At 45.9% G+C, this 23,103-nt stretch overlaps 1 protein-coding gene across 2 annotated transcripts in view; it reads right to left on the reverse strand.

The window, feature by feature from the left end:
* The window catches only part of TNS1 (tensin 1), a 754,643-nt gene extending 738,644 nt beyond the window's left edge, over positions 1-15,999 (reverse strand). The window contains exons 1-2 of one of the 2 annotated variants that reach the window (XM_088463869.1): positions 15,700-15,823; positions 9,502-9,562 (exon numbers count right to left, since the gene is read on the reverse strand). In XM_088463869.1, the coding sequence (XP_088319995.1) occupies positions 9,502-9,562; positions 15,700-15,743 (105 nt within the window). In that variant the 5' untranslated portion in view covers positions 15,744-15,823. Of the gene's footprint in view, positions 1-9,501; positions 9,563-15,699 lie in introns of both variants that reach the window. The other variant, XM_088463870.1, reaches the window with a different exon arrangement.
* Between the last annotated feature and the right edge of the window lie 7,104 nt (positions 16,000-23,103).

The following is a 23,103-nucleotide window of genomic DNA, read 5'->3' on the forward strand; positions in this document are numbered from 1 at the left end:
TACCTCAGTGCAATCTTTTGGCCATAAAAACAATATTGTGAGGTGTGAGGTGTTCAGAATAGACTGGAAATGAGTGGAAATGAAGGTTATTGAGGTTAATAATTGCATAGAAGCAGAAAAACCCACAAATTCTGTGATTTAAGCTGTTTTTATGCTTTTTTTCAAAAAAAATACAGATCCAAAACACAAAACCCAGAACCCAAAACACGGAAGGGTGGTTTTGGCAAAACCAATCCAGATCCAAAACACGAAGAAAGATCCAGATCCAAAACCAAAACACAAAAAGTGGCCGGTGCACACCCCTAATGCACATTGTAGATTCAGACATGGGGTAGGGCCAGTAATGCCACAGTACCTCAAAGGACATGGGGAGATGTACCATACCTTGGAGAGCAATAAAGTGGAGAGAGATAAAGTACCAACCAATCAGCTTTTAACTGTCACCTTACAGGCGGTGTTTGAAAAAGAAAAGTTAGAAGCCGATTGGTTGGTATTTCATCTCTCTTCAATTTGTCTGTCTGCAAGGTTTAATAAGTCTCTCCCTTAGCTTTTTGACCAAGATCCCATTCAGGGCTGTAGAGAGCCTGGTCAGGCTTACGTTATGGCATGGGGGTATGGCCTAATGTAATAAGACGTGACCACTCCTTACAAAAAGCAAAAACTGTGCTCCACAGAGTGATCGCTCTCCCTCTCCTATCTGGTGCAGCCAGAGGAGACTTCTGCTGCTCTCAGAGTACTTACTGTGCTGCTACCGCCATTGACAGGACTAGGTGGGTGGAGCGGCGGACCCAAGCCCCCGCAGAGCCCCTCCAGCAAGCATGGGCTCAGGTAATTAGTACCCGCTCCCCCTCCCCTCTCAGCGCTCCTGGTCCCAGACATAATTTTAGATGTGAGAAGGGCATCAGCTTTCTGTATTCAAGAGGGGAGGTAATATTTAACTTTTTTAGAAAATATGTGGGTGAATAGGTCTCTTCCCTCTCATATGCAAATTGCAGACATAAGCAATACACAGAAAGGGAAGTAGACATAAGGAGAAATGAACACAAAATGTAGCGAATATTATGAATACAATATTCCCTTGCTGAATATTCTTACTCCATGATGCACACAGTGTGAACGGGATGCAGTCAGGAAGCCGACGGTCGAAATGCCGACCGCCGGCTTCCCAACTGTCTAATCCCGACAGGGGTCTAATGACAGGCGTCGAAATCTCGACACCTGTCATTTAACCTATGCTGGGAGCCCGGCATACCGATCGAAGGTAAGCCGGGCGCGGACAGCCGCGCGGGCGGGGGTTTAGGGGCTCCCGGGGGGGTAGGAACTTAGGCTAGGCACCCCACCCTCGGGAGGGTTCAGTTTAGGCTAGGGGAAGGGGGAGTTAGAGTTAGGCACCCCCGGGGGGAGGTTAGGGTTAGACACTAGCCCGGGAGACTTTGTTTAGGCTGCGGGGAAGGGAGGTTTAGGTTTAGGCACTTACAGGGGGGGTTAGGGTTAGGCATCCCTAAAGAAGGGTTAGATTAGTTAGTACTTACCAAAACAGCTGTCGGGATCTTTAGTGGTGCCGGTCTTCCTACGTCGGGATTAAAACCGCTGAACATGCGTCCGGCGGTATTCCATACCGATTCCATGTGAACATATGAGTATCATGCAAGTTGTCAAGTACATGAAAGACTTACATAAACAAGGATAATACCTGTAAACAAGCTCTTATAAAGATATTAATTAAAATATAAATTATTGGCGGCACATGCCATGCTGATACAGCTAAGCACCAAACACAATACTTTCTCGAGATTAATGTCTAATAAAAGCAAATATATGTTTGGGTATGATGGGTTACTGCATATTCAGTTATTCACCCATTTATAAACCATACAATCTACTTAAGGATGTAAATTCAGATCCAAGAAAACACATTTCGTTCAAGTGTACCTACCAGCTATACAATTTTTATAAATGGCTGGGGATATGCTCATTGACCATCTCTCCCCCACCTTTATCAGTATAAAAAGGCAAACAGAGAAATCGTAACAGCATAAGAATTCTGTTTAATCACACACAGCACCCAGAGCTGGCTCCTAGGGACACCACTGAGGCACCAACTGACCAACCTATAGCTAAATCTGCCAAGGTAACGCTCTTTTCCACGTAAGTCACACCTTCTTGGCAGGCAGTACTGAGGAGTTTCCCATAGGTCTGTGTTAGGTGTGCAGCATAATCAACCTCTTTTTCAGTTGTGTTTTTTTCTTGAGAGGTAGAAGAAATACAGCTCATGATTTAATCAGCTAATAGCTTAATCACTCAAATTTCCCCAGTCACAGGATCCAATTGGTTGAATTAGCAGTGAAATCACTGACCTCAGGGATAGAATATAATGCAATTATAGAAAATACAGAAAGTCAAAATGACAGAACCACAAATGCAGCAGGAAGAATACCAATAGCCCTCTAAGTGGCCCATTTAAAGGAAGCAGTTTGATACACACATAGATAGATCTGTTGGTTTAAGCTGGGTACACACTATGCGATATATTGTTCATATAGCAGAACAATATATATTGCTAGTTTCATCTGCCCGTGTGTACAGCTATGTCTGTGAACGATGACGTGCACTGATATATCAAATTTGACTGCAGCACTGCAGATGCTCATATATCTTGAAGATATATATCGATACATCGGCCCGTGTGTACAGGTAACCCGCTGACCAACCCATTTGGCGGCCTCAGGAACTGGCGACAATCACGTCACTACTGATTCCTGTGGCCAGGCATGTCAGGCAGCACATTGGTAAGTGTGTATGCACAATTAGTTTGTGCAGAACACTTACCAAATCAGTGGATCAATTGGCCCATCGGGTGGCCAGCAGATCCATCATTCAGGTGTATACCCAGCATTAGTTTATGGATAAAACAACAAAAACTAGTGCAGAAAATCTGCTTCACTTTATCAAAAACAGATAATAGTCAACATGATGTTTCTGTTTCAATGCTTGGCAGAATTAGGAGAACCAACACTTTCTGCATCAAAGCAATATCATAGAAGAGGAGATATTAAACAATACCATAAAAGTGGAGATATGGAGCAATAGTATAAACTGGAATTTTCATATAAGCATCAACAACAATGAGCCCTAATACCAAAATAGCAAAGCAAGAAATGGTTTGGAATTATAAGGAGCAGTCGTTACATTTGGGTTGGGTATGGGAGACCGGCAGTCGGGATGCCGGCTGTCAAAATACAGACAGCGGCATCCCGCTGCTCAGAATACCTACAGAGTAAGTATTCTAACCCTCGCCCCTTTACCCCCTAACCCTCCCTGCATCCTAACCCTCCCAGTTAGTACCTAAACCTAACCATCCCCCCTTAGTGCCTAAACTTGACCCTCCTTAGTGCCTAACCCTAGCCCACCCCTCCGGTGATGCCTAAACCTAATCCCACCCCCCCTGTCCGCAGACTGACCCTAACCTACCCCTAACCCCCCATGGTGTCTAAACCTAACCCCCCATGGCTATCAGCTAACCCAGCCTCGCTATACTTACATTTGGGATGCCGGCTGTCGGGGTTCAGGCATCAGCATCTAAACTGATGTTGGGATTCCGGCGCAGGTGTTCTGCCCGCGGGTCGGGATTCCGGCATCGGGATTTCGACTGCCGGCATCCTGTGCGGTGGTCACGTACCTACATGCCTATTTACAGTGCCCTATACCCTACCCTTATCTAGATTGTTAATAATCACAAAACAGTATACAATCTTCTCAGGGGACAACCTCAATGATGGGTCCATGGCAAGGTCAGCTTCCCAGTGGCTAGTACTACCCACTATTGGGAAGGATATCAGCATCATGATCTTCCTTTTAGTAGGGGGCACCGAAGCACAAAGTTTGTCATAAGCAATAGTTAAAAAACAGACCCATAATGCCACACTGCTGCATGACTCCGCAGGGAATAAAATACAAAACCTGAAATAAAAAATTACAAAGCAATTCATAGAAGTGTGACTAACACAGAGCATGGACCACATGACAAACTTACAGATGTGCCCTCATACACCTAGGGAGGGATTCATTTGCTTTTGCGCATCCAAACGTAATGGGCGCCCTGCCAAAAATATTCGATTGTTCTGGCGAGCGCCCATTACTTATTGCAAATGCAATGAGCTTGCTGCCAAAATGGCAGTTTGGGCACCCACACGGTCGACTTGTCACACATTTCTACTCGCCACCTCTGGAGGGTGCAAGCACCAATCTGGGCACCTGTGGCACTAGTGCCCAATCACAGCCACAATTGAATCGCTCTGTCGGATTTAGATTACAAAAGGGCACTCAAAAAAAATAAATAATTGGATTTCCCTCCCTGTAGTCTATACGCCAACTCTTCAAATTTTGCATCTTATTTAAGTCACAAATGCAGGAAAACAACACTTATATTGTACTAGAGACTTTAACCGCACATGAAATAGTTTTAAGTATAAAGTTGCAGATGTTAGATAAAGTCACGGCCACTGCATCATAGCACTTCTTACACTGATTCAGACACAGTTACACACAGATGTACAAATGTCACACATCAAATTGATCAGTGTCAGGGCCGCAACTAGGGGGGGCTGGAGGGGCACGTGCACCGGGTGCGCCGCTGCACCCACTGACAGTGTTCTACAGCATGGCGCCGCAGGGAGGCTACAAGCGAGACCCCCGCTGAGATGTTATTTTCAGCAGGCGCCCGGCTCCTTCCCTGCAGCTCCGCGGTAGCCAAGTTCTCTCCTGAACTCCAGCTTCCGGCTCTCCCCACGGGCACTATGGGAGAGACATCATGACGTCTCGCCCATAGTGCAGAGGAGCAGCCGGGCGGATCGGACGGCGGCAAAGCGGGGTTTAAGGTACTGTAAGTAATGTTTTTGGAGTTTTTTTCTGTAAGCGGCACTACAGGGGCATTACCATATGGGCACTACAGGGGCATTACCATATGGGCATATGAGCACTGCTACATGGGACATTACCATATGGGCATATGAGCACTACAAGATGGGGCATTACAATAGGGGCATTACTATATGGGCACTACTACAGGGGTATTACCATATAGGCACTACTACAGGGGTATTACCATATGGGCACTACTACAGGGGCATTACTATGGGGAACTGCTGAAGTGGGCATTACTATGGGGGAATTACCAAGGGGGCGCCAAATTACTGTCTTGCCCCGGGTGACAAAAATCCTAGTTTCGGCCCTGTCAGTGTAACCTAGTAGTTTTGTTGGTTCCAGTGGTTTTATTCATGTGAATAAGACGCACATTCTGAGCTAAAGTGCCTGGGATCTGGCGTGTTGAGAGGGGCTATTTGTCATGACATGTATATGGACAGTGTGGGGAAAACTACCTACCAATCAGCTCCTATCATTTTTTTAATATAGCCTGTAACAGGACAGTTAGCAGCTGAGTGACTGTTAGTTTATCACTAGAGAGTTTAGTACATCTCCTCAGGGTTGCCTACCCTCCCGACTTTAGCGGGAGTCTCCCGGTTTTTAATAAACCCTCCCGCTCCTCCGCAAACATAATCTAAACTCCCGGTTTCTTAACCCCCTTGGACTGCGGATGCGCGAACCAAACTGTCGGGGGGCGGAGTATGCAGAGTGGACGTCATGACGTCACGACGTGTGACGCCTTGATACTTAAACGCCAGCCACTGCGGGGTTCTGGGTAGCGGTGGCCAGCTAATCAGCAATCTGCGCACAAGGACGGAGTGTGCTTCTGCGCGGCGGCAGATAGAGCGGAACGGAGGGGAGGCGAATCAGCAGCGCTGCACACTGTGTGTGACTGTGCAGAGACAGGTGTGGTGGCCTCAAATATAATAATTATAAGCGGCCAATGAGACCTGTGTCATGATATATATATGGGGGCTGGGTGCTGAGTATCACAGGCATTAAGTGCACATTGAAAGGGCACTCACTGACAGCCAATAAATGGATGGCTGTCAGTGAGTACCCTTTCAATGTGCAGTTAATGCCTGTGACAGGAATCTAGATATATCATATTTAAGAATGGAACTAAAAATGAAGCTGCTTCTAATCATTGGCAACTATTGTTTGAGGACATTTACTATATGATTTATATATTTTTTAAAACATGCAGCTGTACTTTCAAGAGCCTCCTGCTAATATTGGGTACCAAGCCTGATATTAACCATAAAATGTCCTCAAACAATAGTATCCAATGATTATTGTTTGTTGAAAAGTGCTCAGAGGGGGAAGCATTTCCATGCCCTGCATACCACAGCCCTGTAGTGACCACACCCTGCCCATAGTTGCCTACCCTCCCGATCTTAGCGGGAGGCTCCCAGTTTTTAATGAAGCCTCCTGCTCCCGTGCAAAGTGTACTTCAACTCCCGGTTTGGGGGCGGGGCCCACGGGGGGACGTCATGACGGCACTACATTTTACTTAAAGGCCAGCCACCGTGGGGTTGTGGGTAGCGGTGGCCAGCGGTAGCGAGCAGTGTGCACACAGAGTGAGCTTGGGCGCGACAGCAGTGGCGGGCGGAGCCTGGTAGCAGCGCAGGTGGCGGGCATCTGTGAGCAGCCACATGGAGACTCAGACCACACACCGGTGTCTGGCTCCAGCGGCAGTAGCAGCGGATCCCTCCCCCTCTCCTACCTGCACATGGGAGCCGCGGCGACTGAGACATGGTGGAGGAGTCCTGTTGGAGCTGCAGAGAGAAGCTCTGGTCTGGCAGAGACAGCGCTGTTCAGTGGAGAGGTTGGAGAAGTGCCCGGTCCCAAGGTGAGTACACTAACGTGTGTGTGTGTGTGTGGATGTATGTATGTATGTGTGAATATATGTGTGTGTAGGGCATCTAGTAATGTGAATGTGGTATGGAAGAGATATATTAATGTCAGTGGGGGAGCTAGGGTCTCAGTTTATAGGAATATGCACACCCATAGGTGGAGCTAGACACGCCCTTTGGGCGCGTGGCGCAATCTCTGCAATCTCCCTGAAAGTATTTTTCAAAAGTAGGCAAGTATGCATCTCCTCCACAGAACACATCTGTATTTAGCTCTTCAAGCTTTCCTGATGTGTCAAGGTTATGAAAAGTAGGCATGGCTATCATGAAGGCAAAAAAAAAAAACACAACTAACAAGACATCTGAAAATGGAGGGAGTACAACTATAAAAAGGTAGCATAGGGAATAATTATCTTATAGACAGCATGATTGATTTATGGATAGTCTAACAGTTATGCTGAGGACAGTAACAGTAAAGTAATGAAAGAATTCATGGAACAGATCTATGATTATTGCAAAACAAACAATATGGAATTTTGCGCTTCTAAACTTGGGATGACTGTGGGACATTTACAAATAAATCCTCAAAAAAGTATCCCGAGTGTTATTTGTACTTTATGGGATATGTATGTTCAGATGAGGGAATTTCCAAACAACGATAATTTTCTTCAATACTCTTATAACTAGAGAAGACCGGTTCGGATTCTGTGGAATCCGAACCGCTCCGAACATAGGGGATCAGAGTCCACCCGAACCCTGTTCGGGTGTTCCCCGCCTGACTCGGATCCCCGTTCGGGGCTGAACGGCGGCCGCCTAATGTCGGATTCTCGCTAGAGAATCCGACATCAGGGCTCCTCGAGTGTAGGGCAGACCGCTGTGATAGTGGTCTGCTCTACACAGAACAAACACACGGCCGCCAGTGGCAGCTGTGTGTTTGTTACAGCAGCCAATGAGAGTCACACAGACTCTCATTGGCTGCTGCATGGAGGGAGCCGGCTGGAGCTCACTCAGGAGCTCCGTCTTCCGGCTCATGGAGGGGCCCGTTACTGGGGGGGCCTGCTACTGGGGGGGCCTGCTTATGGGGGCATACTACTGGGGGCCTGCTAATGGGGGGCATACTACTGGGGGCCTGCTAATGGGGGGCATACTACTGGGGGCCTGCTAATGGGGGGGGCTGCTTATGGGGGGCATACTACTGGGGGCCTGCTTATGGGGTCATACTACTGGGGGGCATACTACTAAGGGGACTGCAAAGGGGGCACCACTACTGAGGACATTGTGTAAGGGACACCACTGCTGGGGGTATTGTGTAAGGCACACCACTGCTGGGGGCATTGTGTAAGGGGCATTACTACTGTGGGCTTTGTGTATAGGGGTCACTACTGTGGGCATTGTGTAAAAGGGTCACTACTGTGGGCATTGTGTAAAAGGGGCACTACTGTGGGCATTGTGTAAAAGGGGCACTACTGTGTGTCGTAACATAAATAAGAGACACTACTTTATGGCGTAATGTGAATCAGGGATACTATGTGCGGTGTAATGTGAATAAGATTGTGCACTGACTCCTTGGGCCGTAGCCCACTTTGTAAACAAGTACTGTGATTCTGCTGGCCGTACCCCACTGGGTGGGTGCACTACTTTTCATTTCTGCCACTGCTGTGTGGCAATGTGTCATAGATGTGCTTTATACTGTGGTGTCTGTGTCGCTGCGCCGCTGCTTTGTCGCTTAGTAACCAGTCAGCTCACTGCAACCTTTGGCCAATAATGTTGAAAACAATATTATAAGCTGTGAGGTGTTCTAAATTGACTGGAAATTAATGTTATTGAGGTTAATAATACTCTAGGAAGAAAAAGACCAATTTATGTGATTTTAGCTTTTTTTTGTCAATTTTTGAAAAAAAATCCAAATCCAAAGCCAGTCACTGCAGTTTGGCAAATCCAAATCCAAAGCCAGACGACGAATTAGAACCAAATCCAAATCCGGCAAAAATGTTCCGGCGCACATCCCTACTTATAACCGAAGTTCCTTTTCAGGAAGTGTTTCTCACAATACCTCAAAAACAAAACATAAAACCACTTCTCATAGTGCAGATCAATGGGTTACCAAGTTCACACACCAGAAATCAACGTATATACTGCGTACCCTTATAAGGCATGATTTAGGCCAATATATCAGCAACAAAGATGATGAATAATCCTCACTTTCTTCCAAATGTACACCGGGGCTTCCTTTGCTCTCCCTACTTTACAGATAGCAGCAGACTCCCAATCCTCTTGCACGCTAAGTGGTAGGGACCCGGTGTTCACACTCTGGGACCTATGAAAAAGCCTGTAGGGTGAAACGTGCGTTGGTCAGCAGAGGGTGAACCTATGGAAAAACTTGACGGGTGAAACGCTCGTTGGTCAGGAGGGGACCACTTCTGGGGGCACTGCATAGGGGGGACCAAAGCATATTCTTGCACCTGGGCCCACCACTTTCTAGTTCCGCTACTAGTTTGTACAGCCAACAAACAATATATACATTGCATTTGCTAATCGCAACTGTTCATATGTACAACCGATATATCTGAACGATGTACGATATATCAGCACATCTGCCTCTGTATACTGCCGATGACCCAGGAACCACCAACAATGTCACTACCGGTTCCTGAAGCCAGGCATGTCAGGTGGCGGATTTGTACAGTAAGTGTATATGCAGAAATCATTTGCCAAGAAGACTTACCAAATCGTTGGATCGGACGGCCCGCCCGCCGGCCGATCCATCATCCAGGTGTGCACCCAGCCTAAAATAAAAATTGCAAAATTTACTGTTCTGAGAATTAAAATATTCATATTGTACAAAAAGAGGAACTTACCAGGGGCTAAATGTAATAGCCTGCGACGCTGCAGGAATACATACGAGTATGCATATATTTTTAAAGCAGCTAGCATGTTAAAGGCTAAACCAGCTTGGCTATTACATTTAGCCCCTGGGATTTTTTTTCTTTACATTTTTGATAAGGAATCACTAAAAATGATGTTACTTGGCTAGGATAGTAATATTGCAGGTAAATGTACAACGTTGAGAGATGTAGTCCCTAGCAGATGTATAGACACAGATGACATCTCAATAACAAGTGCAATAGTTAATAGTAAAATAAGGTTTCCATCACAATAATCTAACCCAGCCAATTGCTGAGGGTGTGGTGCGTGGGCTCTGCTTTCCATCATACACCGGAGCTGGCACACAAAAGAATATTAAGTAATTCAGACTTATTGTTACCAGATTAGGGAACTGTATAAAATCTAGTAATGTTCAACTGTTCCGCTAACTTTAGAAAACCACAGTAGAGTTACTGATACAATAGTACTATGGGGAAACACAGTGCATGTCCTCATGCACATACAGTCAATACGCCATACAGGGCGAGACGCCCGCCGCGACTGAGCTGCTCCGAAAGGTTTAGTGTACTGTCTGTTTCTTTAAATTTCACATCGCAGACGCAGCTATACTAGAGACGCTGTGCTGCAACTTTAACCACACATGAACTAGTTTTAAACACGTACAAACTAGCGGATGAAGCACAACAGAACTTGGCATGGGATAAATCCACGACCATTGCATCGTATACAGATTCAGGGGTCTGTGTACTAAGCCTTGGAGAGAGATAAAGTGGATGAAGAAAAAGTACCAACTACAATCAGCTCCTAACTGTCACTGTACATGCGGTGTTTGAAAAATGACAGTTAGCAGCTGATTGGTTGACACTTTATCTCCATAGACTCATTCGCACATAGATGTACAAATGTCGCATAACAATTGATCACTGCAATCTATCAAAGTAGATTTGTTGCTTCCAGTTGTATTTATGCGAACAAGACGCACATTTCATGTAAAAAAGACGTTCTGCGTAGTCATATCGCCTGAGACCTGGCGCATTGAGTGGGGCTGTATGTCACAAGTGAAGCCACAGTGTAGGAGCACGCATCTGTAAGTATTGCTATGCATGTTGGCATGAAGTCAGATGTGGGCAAAGTTAAATGAACAGAACACCAAGGGTATTCAGCGAGAAATGAGTTTTAGGACGAGTATACATTTTTTTATTTACATCAATTTAGTGCATACGGTAAGAATTTAAGATAGGTTGCCACAAAGAAGAAAAGCACTTTTCCATTCAAAGAGAGGGCATTTATGACTTCAACTTCAACTTTCTTGACGAATGAAACCTGTGTAGTTTTTAGCAATAGCAAATGTTAAACATGTCAAAGCTAGAATTTAATTCATACATCTGCTCCCAAGGTCACTAGAAGAGTCCTGCTGTAACAGGCCATGAAAACATTGCAGCCTCAAAGAAGCACATGCATGTGAAATGGTATCCGGATGAAAGATCGACAATGAATAGGTCGGCAGGGACAAAAGGTTGAAAAAAATAAAAAAAACAAAACAAATGGTTGACAAATTTTAGAGTAGTTTTTTTTCTACATTTTAGGGCTAGGGTGATGGTTAGGCACCTGGGGGAGGTTTAGCGTTAGGCTGCCGGGTAGTACGGTTAGGGTTAGGCACTAGCGGGAGGGTTGGGGGATGTTAAGGTTAGGCACCAGGGGGAGGTTTAGGGTTAGGTTAAATTACAAAAAAAAAAAGGGAGGTGTCGACCATTTTTGTGCAGAATATTCGAACCTGTCAACCTTTAGCCCTATCGACCTTTTGTCCATGTTGACCTATTGAATGTCGACCATCTGGTGTCGATCTATTGACTTTCAACCTTAGTACTGTCGATCAATTATACCACACCCATGTGAAATATGTAAGCAGGCAAATATGCAACAATTTACCGAAACTAGTCATATAAAGTAAACCGACCAATTCATAATAAACGCAGCTGCAAGAAGTGCAACATTTTTTGCATTGCTTTAGTAACTTAGGGGCCCATTTATTAATGATCGCATTTTGCAATGTGATCAGGGCATGCAGTACCGCCCATGATCGCATTGCAAATTGCGATTGTAGCGGCCAAATGTATGATCCGGCACACGCAGGGCGACGGGCTCAGAAAGGAGCCCGTTCCTGTGATGTGGCCGGAGGCTGCCGTGCATGCGCAGTCCCATGGACTGCACATGAGCGGCGCCCATTGCCGGCGGAGGGATCTGGGAGATCCCTCCGCCGGCTGACATGCGGTAAGTCCCCAAGTCCCCATAGGCTACAGCAGCTAACACTATCTTCAGATGGCGTTAGCTGCTGGTGCCAATATCGGGAATGCGAAGCATTCCCAATATTGATACATTTGGCAGCATCGCATCCCCCATAGAAACCCAATGGGGGAGGCTGCCAGCGGCAATGGAGGGATCGCAGCAGGTATCGGAGATACCTGCTGCGGTCCCTCCTTCATACATCAGGGAATACTTAGTATTTGAGGTAAACCCCCGAAAGCAGGTGTTTTCGGGGAATTTACCTCAAATTCCCTTTGATAAATGGGCACCTTAGATAGATGTGTCACAAGGCATCACTCATTACCATGTACGCAAGAGTCAGCCCAGTAGTTTGCACTTCTCAATAAACAAATGAACGAGGAGTAGTTTAGCACCACTTATACTAGTAAAGGTATGACTTAACAGCTAAGAACATACATGCATCATATTAGTAAATGTACAGAAAAAGAATTGTATTTGTTTGTGCAAGAAAGACAGAATGAGGATCTTCATTTCTAAAACTATTAAATAGTTTTCCAGTGGGCCTTACAAATAGTCTAGCAGCCACAAATCGTTTTTACCACTTTAAAATGGCTGCAGATTTTTCTCACGGTGGACTACGGAGATCTCTTGTGCAGCATGTAAGATCTGGAGGAGCGATTTACAATCCCACGGGAGCGCGCACTGGCTGATATCATAGCAGCGATATCGTTCCTATCCGTCAGATCGGCTGCTATATCGCACAGTGTATGGGGGGATTCAGTATGATTTATTGCCGGCCGCATGACGGTTCAAATCCAGTCAGCGGTATCCCGGCAGCAGTGAAAATCCAGATCGTCCCAAGGTAAGTATTTCCCACCCTATTCTACCCCCTAACCCTAACCCTCCCTTAGGGGTGCCTAACCCTAATCCCCCCTCTAAGTGCCTAAACCTAACCCCCCGCCGCCTAAACCTAAGTCCCCCAGGGGGGTGCCTAACCCTAACCTCCCCCCGGGGGTGCCTAACCCTCCCTCTGCTTCCCGTATGGGAGCCTTAAGGATTGTATTGAAACATATAAACAACCATTCTATTAGTGAAAGTAGCAGGTTATTAGATACAATCTGTATAACGTATCAATTTTTTCCCAACATGTGAGTCTTTAAGGTTTTTTCTTTTATCTTTTTTTATGTGAAGCTAGCCTATAACGGTTTGAATAAATAGAATTGTGTAACAGAAGTCTGATTATTGAGATCAAGCAAACAATTTTTGTTAATTTTTACTTGGTAAAATTGTATTGTACATTTCCTAACACAAGCACCAGTGCAGTTCCTTTTTTAGAAAAGAAACTCTCCTCCTGCAGCCTAACCCTAACCATCCCTCTAGTGCCTAACCCTAACCATCCCTCTAGTGCCTAACCCTAACCATCCCTCTAGTGCCTAACCCTAACCATCCCTCTAGTGCCTAACCCTAACCATCCCTCTAGTGCCTAACCCTAACCATCCCTCTAGTGCCTAACCCTAACCATCCCTCTAGTGCCTAACCCTAACCATCCCTCTAGTGCCTAACCCTAACCATCCCTCTAGTGCCGAACCCTAACCATCCCTCTAGTGCCTAACCCTAACCATCCCTCTAGTGCCTAACCCTAACCATCCCTCTAGTGCCGAACCCTAACCATCCCTCTAGTGCCTAACCCTAACCATCCCTCTAGTGCCTAACCCTAACCATCCCTCTAGTGCCTAACCCTAACAGTCCCCTTTGCAGCCTAACCTAAGCCTCCGCCAAGTGTCATTCTTTTCTGTGTTATCCTTTTGACCCTGTTGATCTTTTGACCTTGTCTACCTATTCCTTGTCGACCATTTGGTGTCCACCTATTGACTGTCTATCTGACAATGTAGATCTTCTATCCAAACTACCATACAAAACTCCAAAAAAAAAAAAAATTTAGCTTTTTAGAGTGTGGGCCCCATTGAATAACGCCATTCTCAGATAGTGATGTCTATGGAGCCATTCTCGCAGCTCCCGGCCGGCTTCTGTAACTGACACTGTGTGCATGCATGTCAGATTCTTCAAAGGAGTCTTTTGAAAATGTGAAAGACTCCTCTGATATACCCAGGATGTAACACGTAGGAACAGCGTTTCTCACAATTTTAGTATAAAACAGGTATACTTCAGTTACAAATAAAAGATTATGTGATGATATGAGCTGATAATCAATGTATTGCTGTGGTTATTAATACATAGGCCCCGTATTCCTTAACAAAAATGTCCAAATACCTGCTGGGAATGAGGCATGACAACAATGCAGGGATGCAAGATTCCTGCTGCACAACAACACAGTATTTATTATATACATCCACTTCAAGGGATTGAAGAACACTGAAGTAGTCATGGGCAGAGCAATTCATTGTACTGAGTTGAGCAACATGGCTCAGCTCAGTGGAGTTTCTCGGGACATGGCTCTTTTAAATTCTGCAGACTGCAGAGCAGTAGCAAGCAGCTCCCCCCCTCAGCCCCCCACTGCTGATCACCCTTCTGCACCGACTCTCCAGAGTCAGTGCACACACCCAGATGTTCCAATCATTTGAACATCTAAATGATTCAAGTCATTGGTATCGATTCAATTCATCGCAATCCCGGAGCTAGACAATTCACTGCGCTGTTTGGTTCAATTAAAGGATTTCTTCTCGCTTCCCCCTGAGGGTGTGAGGAGAAATCCGACAAAAGTGCCGGCCGCGCGGCTGTTTTCCTATTTAGCTCAGTGCTAACAGCCGCAAGGCCGGCACTTTAGTCGGAAAATGACAGTTCTCGCGACTAAACACCCATGTTAAGTCGCAAGTACCAGCATTCTCCAATTTACCTGGCAACCGGACCAAACAGCGCAGTGAATTGAATAGCTCCCTCCCGGGGCTATTCAGCATTGCGCTGAATTTAATCGAGCCCATTGCGTCGAGCCATACACTCAGTAGCCATCTCTAATGTGAAGATGCATTGCCTAATTACACAAACATCCTGTCATATTATCAGCATTTCCCTCCAGAAATCTATTGTTGAAGAATGAAAACTTTTACTTTTATATTTTGTCACATAAATCTTTATCACAGCGTTTACCGTACACATAAGTCATTTGCAGTTTCGGTTAATGGGGTATAAAAATATTTACATTTCAGGAGTTTCTAATATTCTTTCTACTACGAGAAAAGTGCTATTCCTATATTATATTCACCGTAATCCACAATCAAGTAGTCTTTGATAAAGCTGTCGGAAAATTCCAATTTTTTGTGTTTTTCAGACAAGCAGGTCAGTTTTCAGCAGTAGGCAGCTATGGCTCTCTAGCCACTGGGGACCTGCAAATCCTAGCACACCATGTCTGCAGGACATGCTGGAACTTATAGTTCCACAACCGCTGGAGTGCCACAGGTTGCCTAACTCTGGTCTTAACAGAATAGTGTTTGTCTCAACCTGCCCACATCTCAGTCTTGCAGCTAGAATCCCACTGAGTGGAAGAAAAATAACAAATTAAATAAGTTGAGAGGGAACCTAAAACTGTAAACAGTGCCAGCAGTAAGCAATATCTAGGTCTCAGGGCTGGATAACACAAAACAGATTAATTTAAATATTAACCGAAAACAATGTACACATGGACTAAAATGTGAGCAGATGTCCTGTATGTAACATAGGTGTAAAATGAATGATCTGGACAGCAGATATATTAGCTCAGGCAGATGACTGACAAGTCATGAAGGCAGTGGTCACCTGTCTGTGAGACACCTTGTACCTTAGACAGGAGCTTCTTTTTCTCCTCCATGCCTGTGGGGTCATGTTTGGGGTCCACAGACATCTGTAGCAGGTCCTCTTCACAACAGATGAAGCTGACAGTGCATCCCATGCAGGCAGCCAGCAGGTGGGCTAACCTGTCCCACTCCCCGCATGCAACTGCAGAAAGGTGTCACAGAGTCAGAACCCAGGAGGGTGCAGGGGGCTCCCCATAGCTCCTATGCCTGATGGAGACGCTGGAATAGGAGGGAGGGGGCTACTCTGGAACTTGCTTGTTGTTCTCTCTGCTCCTCCTCCCTCTCATCAGGAAGTCACAGGGGCTCAAAGATGTTCCCTAACCTAGCTTTTCCCCCCTGTCTAGATTAACCCCTCCCTTACACACACCTGTGATAAGCCAATAAATTATGAGCAACTTCCATTCTGTATATCAATGTACCTTAACCTGCCAGTACACCCATACACCTTCCTCCATGGGAACTGCTGTGTACACTGCTTTATCCTGCTAATAGACAATATTTTCTATGTGTTCCCCCTGCATTTCTAACAGTTATTAACTGTTCCTAAATATGTCAGCCATTGCCATTTTATACAGGTTACACTGTCACGGGTACACTTGGAAAAGCAAACGTAAAACACGGAGACTTGCTTGACAGGTATTAACATATTTATTGAGTAATGTTATAGAGTACTCACATGCAATGTTGAAAACTTGAAATGGTAACAAAATAACAGACTTTCAAGATGAGGAAATCTAGAAGTATACGTGGTACTACAAGTCCCAGTAATCTGGAACATACATAAGTAGACGAGGCTGAAGTTGGCTTCTTATTCACTTCTTATTCAAGCTCCAGCTTCTTATTCACTTCTTATTCATTTTTCAGCTTCTTATTCAGAAAATGTTATATTAAAACATTTAAATAAAGATAGATCACTAAACTAACACAATGTAAACAAAGAATTGTGTCCCTCACACAGTTTTCAATTGTTATTTTCATGGCACAATAAGGATTTTGGCACGAATAGGGCAGTAAAGCGGGCACAGGCACCAGATTATCTCATTTTGAATAAGAAGCTGTAGTTGTGCAGGGGTTAACTAGCTTCGGTCATCAAATGTTACACTTGAAACCCACAGGGGGTGGTCTGGTACATATGACCGACTTGTCATTTGCCTTGACCAAAAAGGATTTTGGCATGAATAGGGCAGTAAAGCGGGCACAGGCACCAGATAATCTCATTTTGAATAAGAAGCTGTAGTTGTGCAGGGGTTAACTAGCTTCGGTCATCAAATGTTACACTTGAAACCTACAGAGGGTGGTCAGATATATATGACCCACTTGCCAATTGCTTTGACCAACAAGGATTTGGGCATGAATAGGGCAGCAAAGCGGGCACAGGCACTACATTTTATCATTTTGAATAAGAAGCTGTATTTGTGCAGGGGTTAACTAGCTTTGGTCATCAAATGTTACACTTGAAACCCACAGAGGGTGGTCTGGTACATATGACCCACTTGCCTTTTGCCTTGACCAACAAGGATTTTGGCATGAATAGGGCAGTAAAGCGGGCACAGGCACTAGATTATCTCATTTTGAATAAGAAACTGTAGTTGTGCAGGGGTTAACTAGCTTCGGTCATCAAATGTTACACTTGAAACCTACAGAGGGTGGTCAGATATATATGACCCACTTGCCATTTGCTTTGACCAACAAGGATTTGGGCATGAATAGGGCAGTAAAGCGTGCACAGGCACTACATTTTATCATTTTGAATAAGAAGCTGTAGTTGTGCAGGGGTTAACTAGCTTTGGTCATCAAATGTTACAATTGAAACCGACAGAGGGTGGTCACATACATATGACCCACTTGCCATTTGCCTTGACCAACAAGGATTTTGGCATGGATAGGGCAGTAAAGCGGGCACAGGCACCAGATTATCTCATTTTGAATAAGAAGCTGTAGTTGTGCAGGGGTTAACTAGCTTCGGTCACAAATGTTACACTTGAAACCCACAGAGGGTGTTCACATACATATGACCAACTTGCCATTTGCCTTGACCAACAAGGATTTTGGCATGGATAGGGGTGTAAAGCGGGCACAGGCACCAGATTATCTCATTTTGAATAAGAAGCTGTAGTTGTGCAGGGGTTAACTAGCTTTGGTCATCAAATGTTACACTTGAAACCCACAGAGGGTGGTCACATATATATGACCCACTTGCCATTTGCCTTGACCAACAAGGATTTTGGCATGGATAGGGGTGTAAAGCGGGCACAGGCACCAGATTATCTCATTTTGAATAAGAAGCTGTAGTTGTGCAGGGGTTAACTAGCTTCGGTCATCAAATATTACACTTGAAACCCACAGAGGGTGGTCAGGTACATATGACCCACTTGTCATTTGCCTTGCCTTATGTATTTTTTCACATATATTCTACCCTTATCATTATTATAAAAAACTTGTTAATTACTTTACACACCTGATACTTTAACACTGCACTGTCACCCTTTTTTTCGTGTGATGCCCTGGGGAGGTCTTTGGCTGGGCTGACTTTTGGGGTGCCCTGGCTGCGTCCCAGATGTGAACCCCAGAGTGTTAGGGACCTGCTCAATGAGGTGACCTTGACGCTGGTGGGCAGGCCCGTATCAGTGGCCATTGATATGCAAACTACCTCTGAAATTCTATATAATAAATTTAAATGTATACAGTAATGATTGCATAGTGCATCTGCAACTCTGTTTTTTTGTATAAGTGGGTCATATGTACCAGACCACCCTCTGTGGGTTTCAAGTGTAACACTTGATGACCGAAGCTAGTTAACCCCTCCACAACTACAGCTTCTTATTCAAAATGACAAAATGTGGTGCCTGTGCCCGCTTTATTGCCCTATTCATGCCCAAATCCTTATTGTGCCATGAAAATAACAATTGAAAACTGTGTAAGGGACACAATTCTTTGTTTACATAGTGTTAGTTTAGTGATCTAACTTTATTTACATGTTTAATACAACATTTCTGAATAAGAAGCTGGAAAATGAATAAGAAGTGAATAAGAAGCTGGAGCTTGAATAAGAAATGAATAAGAAGCCAACTTCAGCCTCGTCGTAAGTAGGCTGTTGGAAACTAGAATGTTCACAGAAATATATAAAGCAGACTTACCGATTAATACTGGAATGGGGTGAACCACAGGGACTGGAGTACAGAAGCAGGACTAGAGGCAGAAAACCGATGCACTACTAAACTGCATATAGGAGCAGTGAGATATGAGGCACAGGTCCTGGTGAACTGCATTCTGCGTAGAAGCACAATGACTGCAGAACTAGCTAGGAGCAGCAAGGCACAGTAACAGATGAACTGCAGAATTACCTAGAGGCAGCAAGGTATGAGGCACAGAAACGGATGAACTGCAGAACTGCCTAGGAGCAGCAAGGTATGAGGCACAGAAATGGATGAACTGCAGAACTGCTTAAAAGCAGCAAGGTACGAGGCACAGAAACGGATGAACTGCTTAGAAGCAGCAAGGTATGAGGCACAGAAACGAATGGACTGCCTAAGAGCAGCAAGGTATGAGGCACAGAAACGGATGAACTGCTGGGCTTCATAGGAGCAGCAAGGTATGAGGCACAGAAACAGATGAACTGCAGGGCTGCATAGGAGCAGCAAGGTATGAGGCACAGAAACAGATGAACTGCAGAACTGCTTAGGAGCAGCAAGGTATGAGGCACAGAAACTGATGAACTGCAGAACTGCTTAGGAGCAGCAAGGTATGAGGCACAGAAACTGATGAACTGCAGAACTGCTTAGGAGCAGCAAGGTATGAGGCACAGAAACTGATGAACTGCAGAACTGCTTGGGAGCAGCAAAGTATGAGGCACAGAAACAGATGAATTGCAGAACTGCTTAGGAGCAGCAAGGTATGAGGCACAGAAACTGATGAACTGCTTAGAAGCAGCAAGGTATGAGGCACAGAAACGGATAAACTGCCTAAAGGTGCCTACAGACTTGGCTCAAGGACTGGGTAGAAACGGATGAACTGCAGAACTGCTTAGGAGCAGCAAGGTATGAGCCACAGAAATGGATAAACTGCTGGGCTGCATAGGAGCAGCAAGGTATGAGGCACACAGGGGTGTATCTACCCATTGGCCAGGATGGCACTCGCCAGGGGCGCCGGCCGAGGTTGGGGCGCCGCCCAGCAGTGCCACACATGGCCAAGGGGTAGAATCGCATAGTAGTTCACCGGGCCGTCATGTTTTTTAATGTAGTCATTGCCCGCCCAGTCAGGAATGCGTTACCTCTGCCTGACTGGGAGAACCTGCGTCTTGTCCCCCAGCTCCGCCTCCCCTGCTATTCTACCAATAGGATCAGAGAGCAGCGGTGACATCATGACGTCGGGCCGTTCATGAACATACAGTGTGGAGAGGAGCAGTTTCCCTGCCAGTGCGCCATCTAAATAGATGGTGCACGGCGCCCGCCTGCCATCTGAGACCACCGCGGCGGCGGAGTCATGATGGCCACTCACTGTCCCACCCATTGCCTCCGGAGTCCCAGAATGCCGGTGCGACACTCTCCGCGTCGTCGACGCTGCCGCGCAATGCGCTGGGGGGGGGGGGAGAGAAGACCCGGAACACCTGGAGGTACAGCAGCAGGTGAGTCACTGGAGGGGGCGAGAGGAAGGATAAGGGAGTCACTGGAGGGGGGAGAGGGCATTACAAATTGTGGCTATGTGTAAAGGAATTATGATACTTGGCATTATGTGTAAAGGCATTACAATATGGGGCATTATGTGTAAAGGGCATTACTGCATGGCATAATGTGTAAGGGGAGTTACTGCATGGAATAATGTGTTATAAGAGGTACTACTTGAATGGACTCTGTGTGGCATAACGTACATACTCTGGCAGCGCCATATTCATAAACTGCTGCAGTGTAATGCGAGTAAGGGGCAGTAATGTGTGGTGCAATTTTAATTGGGGGAGTTAATGCGTGACCACGTCCCTTCCCCACAAGGCCACACCCCTTTTGCAGAGTGAGCTGTCCATAATTACAATATGGGGGGCGCCAGTCCCTTACTTTGCCATGAGCGCTCGGACCCCTAGATACACCCCTGGAGGCATAGAAACTGCAGAACTGCTTAGGAGCAGCAAGGTATGAGGCACAGTAACAGATGAACTGCTTAGGAACAGCAAGGTATGAGGCACAGAAACAGATGAACTGCAGAACTGCTTAGGAGCAGCAAGGTATGAGGCACAGAAACGGATGAACTGGAAAACTGCTTAGAAGCAGCAAGGTATGAGGCACAGAAATGGATGAACTGCTTAGAAGCAGTAAGGTATGAGGCACAGAAACGGATGAACTGCCTAAGAGTAGCTAGGTATGAGGCACAGAAACGGATGAACTGCTAGGCTGCATAGGAGCAGCAAGGTCTGAGGCACAGAAACAGATGAACTGCAGGGCTGCATAGGAGCAGCAAGGTATGAGGCACAGAAACAGATAAACTGCTTAGGAGCAGCAAGGTATGAGGCACAGAAACTGATGAATTGCAGAATTGCTTAGGAGCAGCAAAGTATGAGGCACAGAAATGGATGAACTGCTTAGGAGCAGCAAGGTATGAGGCACAGAAACTGAGGAACTGCAGAACTGCTTAGGAGCAGCAAAGTATGAGCCACAGAAACGGATAAACTGCAGGGCTGCATAGGAGCAGCAAGGTATGAGGCACAGAAACGGATGAACTGCCTAAAGGTGCCTACACACTTGGCGATGTGCTCAAGGACTGGGTAGAAATGGATGAACTGCAGAACTGCTTAGGAGCAGCAAGGTATGAGCCACATAAATGGATAAACTGCTGGGCTGCATAGGAGCAGCAAGGTATGAGGCACAGAAACTGCAGAACTGCCTAGGAGCAGCAAGGTATGAGGCACAGAAACAGATGAACTGCTTAGGAAAAGCAAGGTATGAGGCACAGAAATGGATGAACTGCTTAGAAGCAGCAAGGTATGAGGCACAGAAACGGATGAACTGCGGAACTGCTTAGAAGCAGCAAGGTACGAGGCACAGAAACGGATGAACTGCTTAGAAGCAGCAAGGTATGAGGCACAGAAACGGATGAACTGCCTAAGAGTAGCAAGGTATGAGGCACAGAAACGGATGAACTGCTAGGCTGCATAGGAGCAGCAAGGTATGAGGCACAGAAACAGATGAACTGCAGGACTGCTTAGGAGCAGCAAGGTATGAGGCACAGAAACTGATAAACTGCAGGGCTGCATATGAGCAGCAAGGTATGAGGCACAGAAACAGATGAACTGCTTAGGAACAGCAAGGTATGAGGCACAGAAATGGATGAACTGCTTAGAAGCAGCAAGGTATGAGGCACAGAAACGGATGAACTGCGGAACTGCTTAGAAGCAGCAAGGTACGAGGCACAGAAACGGATGAACTGCAGGACTGCTTAGGAGCAGCAAGGTATGAGGCACAGAAACTGATAAACTGCAGGGCTGCATATGAGCAGCAAGGTATGAGGCACAGAAACAGATGAACTGCTTAGGAGCAGCAAGGTATGAGGCACAGAAACTGATGAACTGCAGAACTGATTAGGAGCAGCAATGTATGAGGCACAGAAACGGATGAACTGCTTAGGAGCAGCAAGGTATGAGGCACAGAAATGGATGAATTGCAGAACTGCTTAGGAGCAGCAAGGTATGAGGCACAGAAATGGATGAACTGCCTAAAGGTGCCTACACACTTGGCGATGTGCTCAAGGGTAGAAACGGATGAACTGCAGAACTGCTTAGGAGCAGCAAGGTATGAGCCACAGAAATGGATAAACTGCTGGGTTGCATAGGAGCAGCAAGGTATGAGGCACAGAAACAGATGAACTGCTTAGGAACAGCAACGTATGAGGCACAGAAACGGATGAACTGAAGAACTGCTTAGGAGCAGCAAGGTATGAGCCACAGAAACGGATACACTGCAGGGCTGTATAGGAGCGGCAAGGTATGATGTCCAGTACGGGATGCGCATTGGCATCGTGATCGTGAGTGGACATACTAATGATATGGGCATATTTTACACGATTTATCGCCGTGATGCGTCGGAATCGGGCAAATCGTGTAAAATATCGCCAAGTTTGTGGGCACCTTAAGAGCAGCAAGGTATGAACCACAGAAACGGATGAACTGCAGAACTGCTTAGGAGCAGCAAAGTATGAGCCACAGAAATGGATAAACTGCAGGGCTGCATATGAGCAGCAAGGTATGAGGCACAGAAACAGATGAACTGCTTAGGAACAGCAAGGTATGAGGCACAGAAATGGATGAACTGCTTAGAAGCAGCAAGGTATGAGGCACAGAAACGGATGAACTGCGGAACTGCTTAGAAGCAGCAAGGTACGAGGCACAGAAACGGATGAACTGC

The sequence above is a fragment of the Taudactylus pleione genome, unplaced genomic scaffold, assembly GCF_031769625.1.
Source record: "Taudactylus pleione unplaced genomic scaffold, aTauple2 ptg001477l, whole genome shotgun sequence".
NCBI lineage: Eukaryota > Metazoa > Chordata > Amphibia > Anura > Myobatrachidae > Taudactylus > Taudactylus pleione.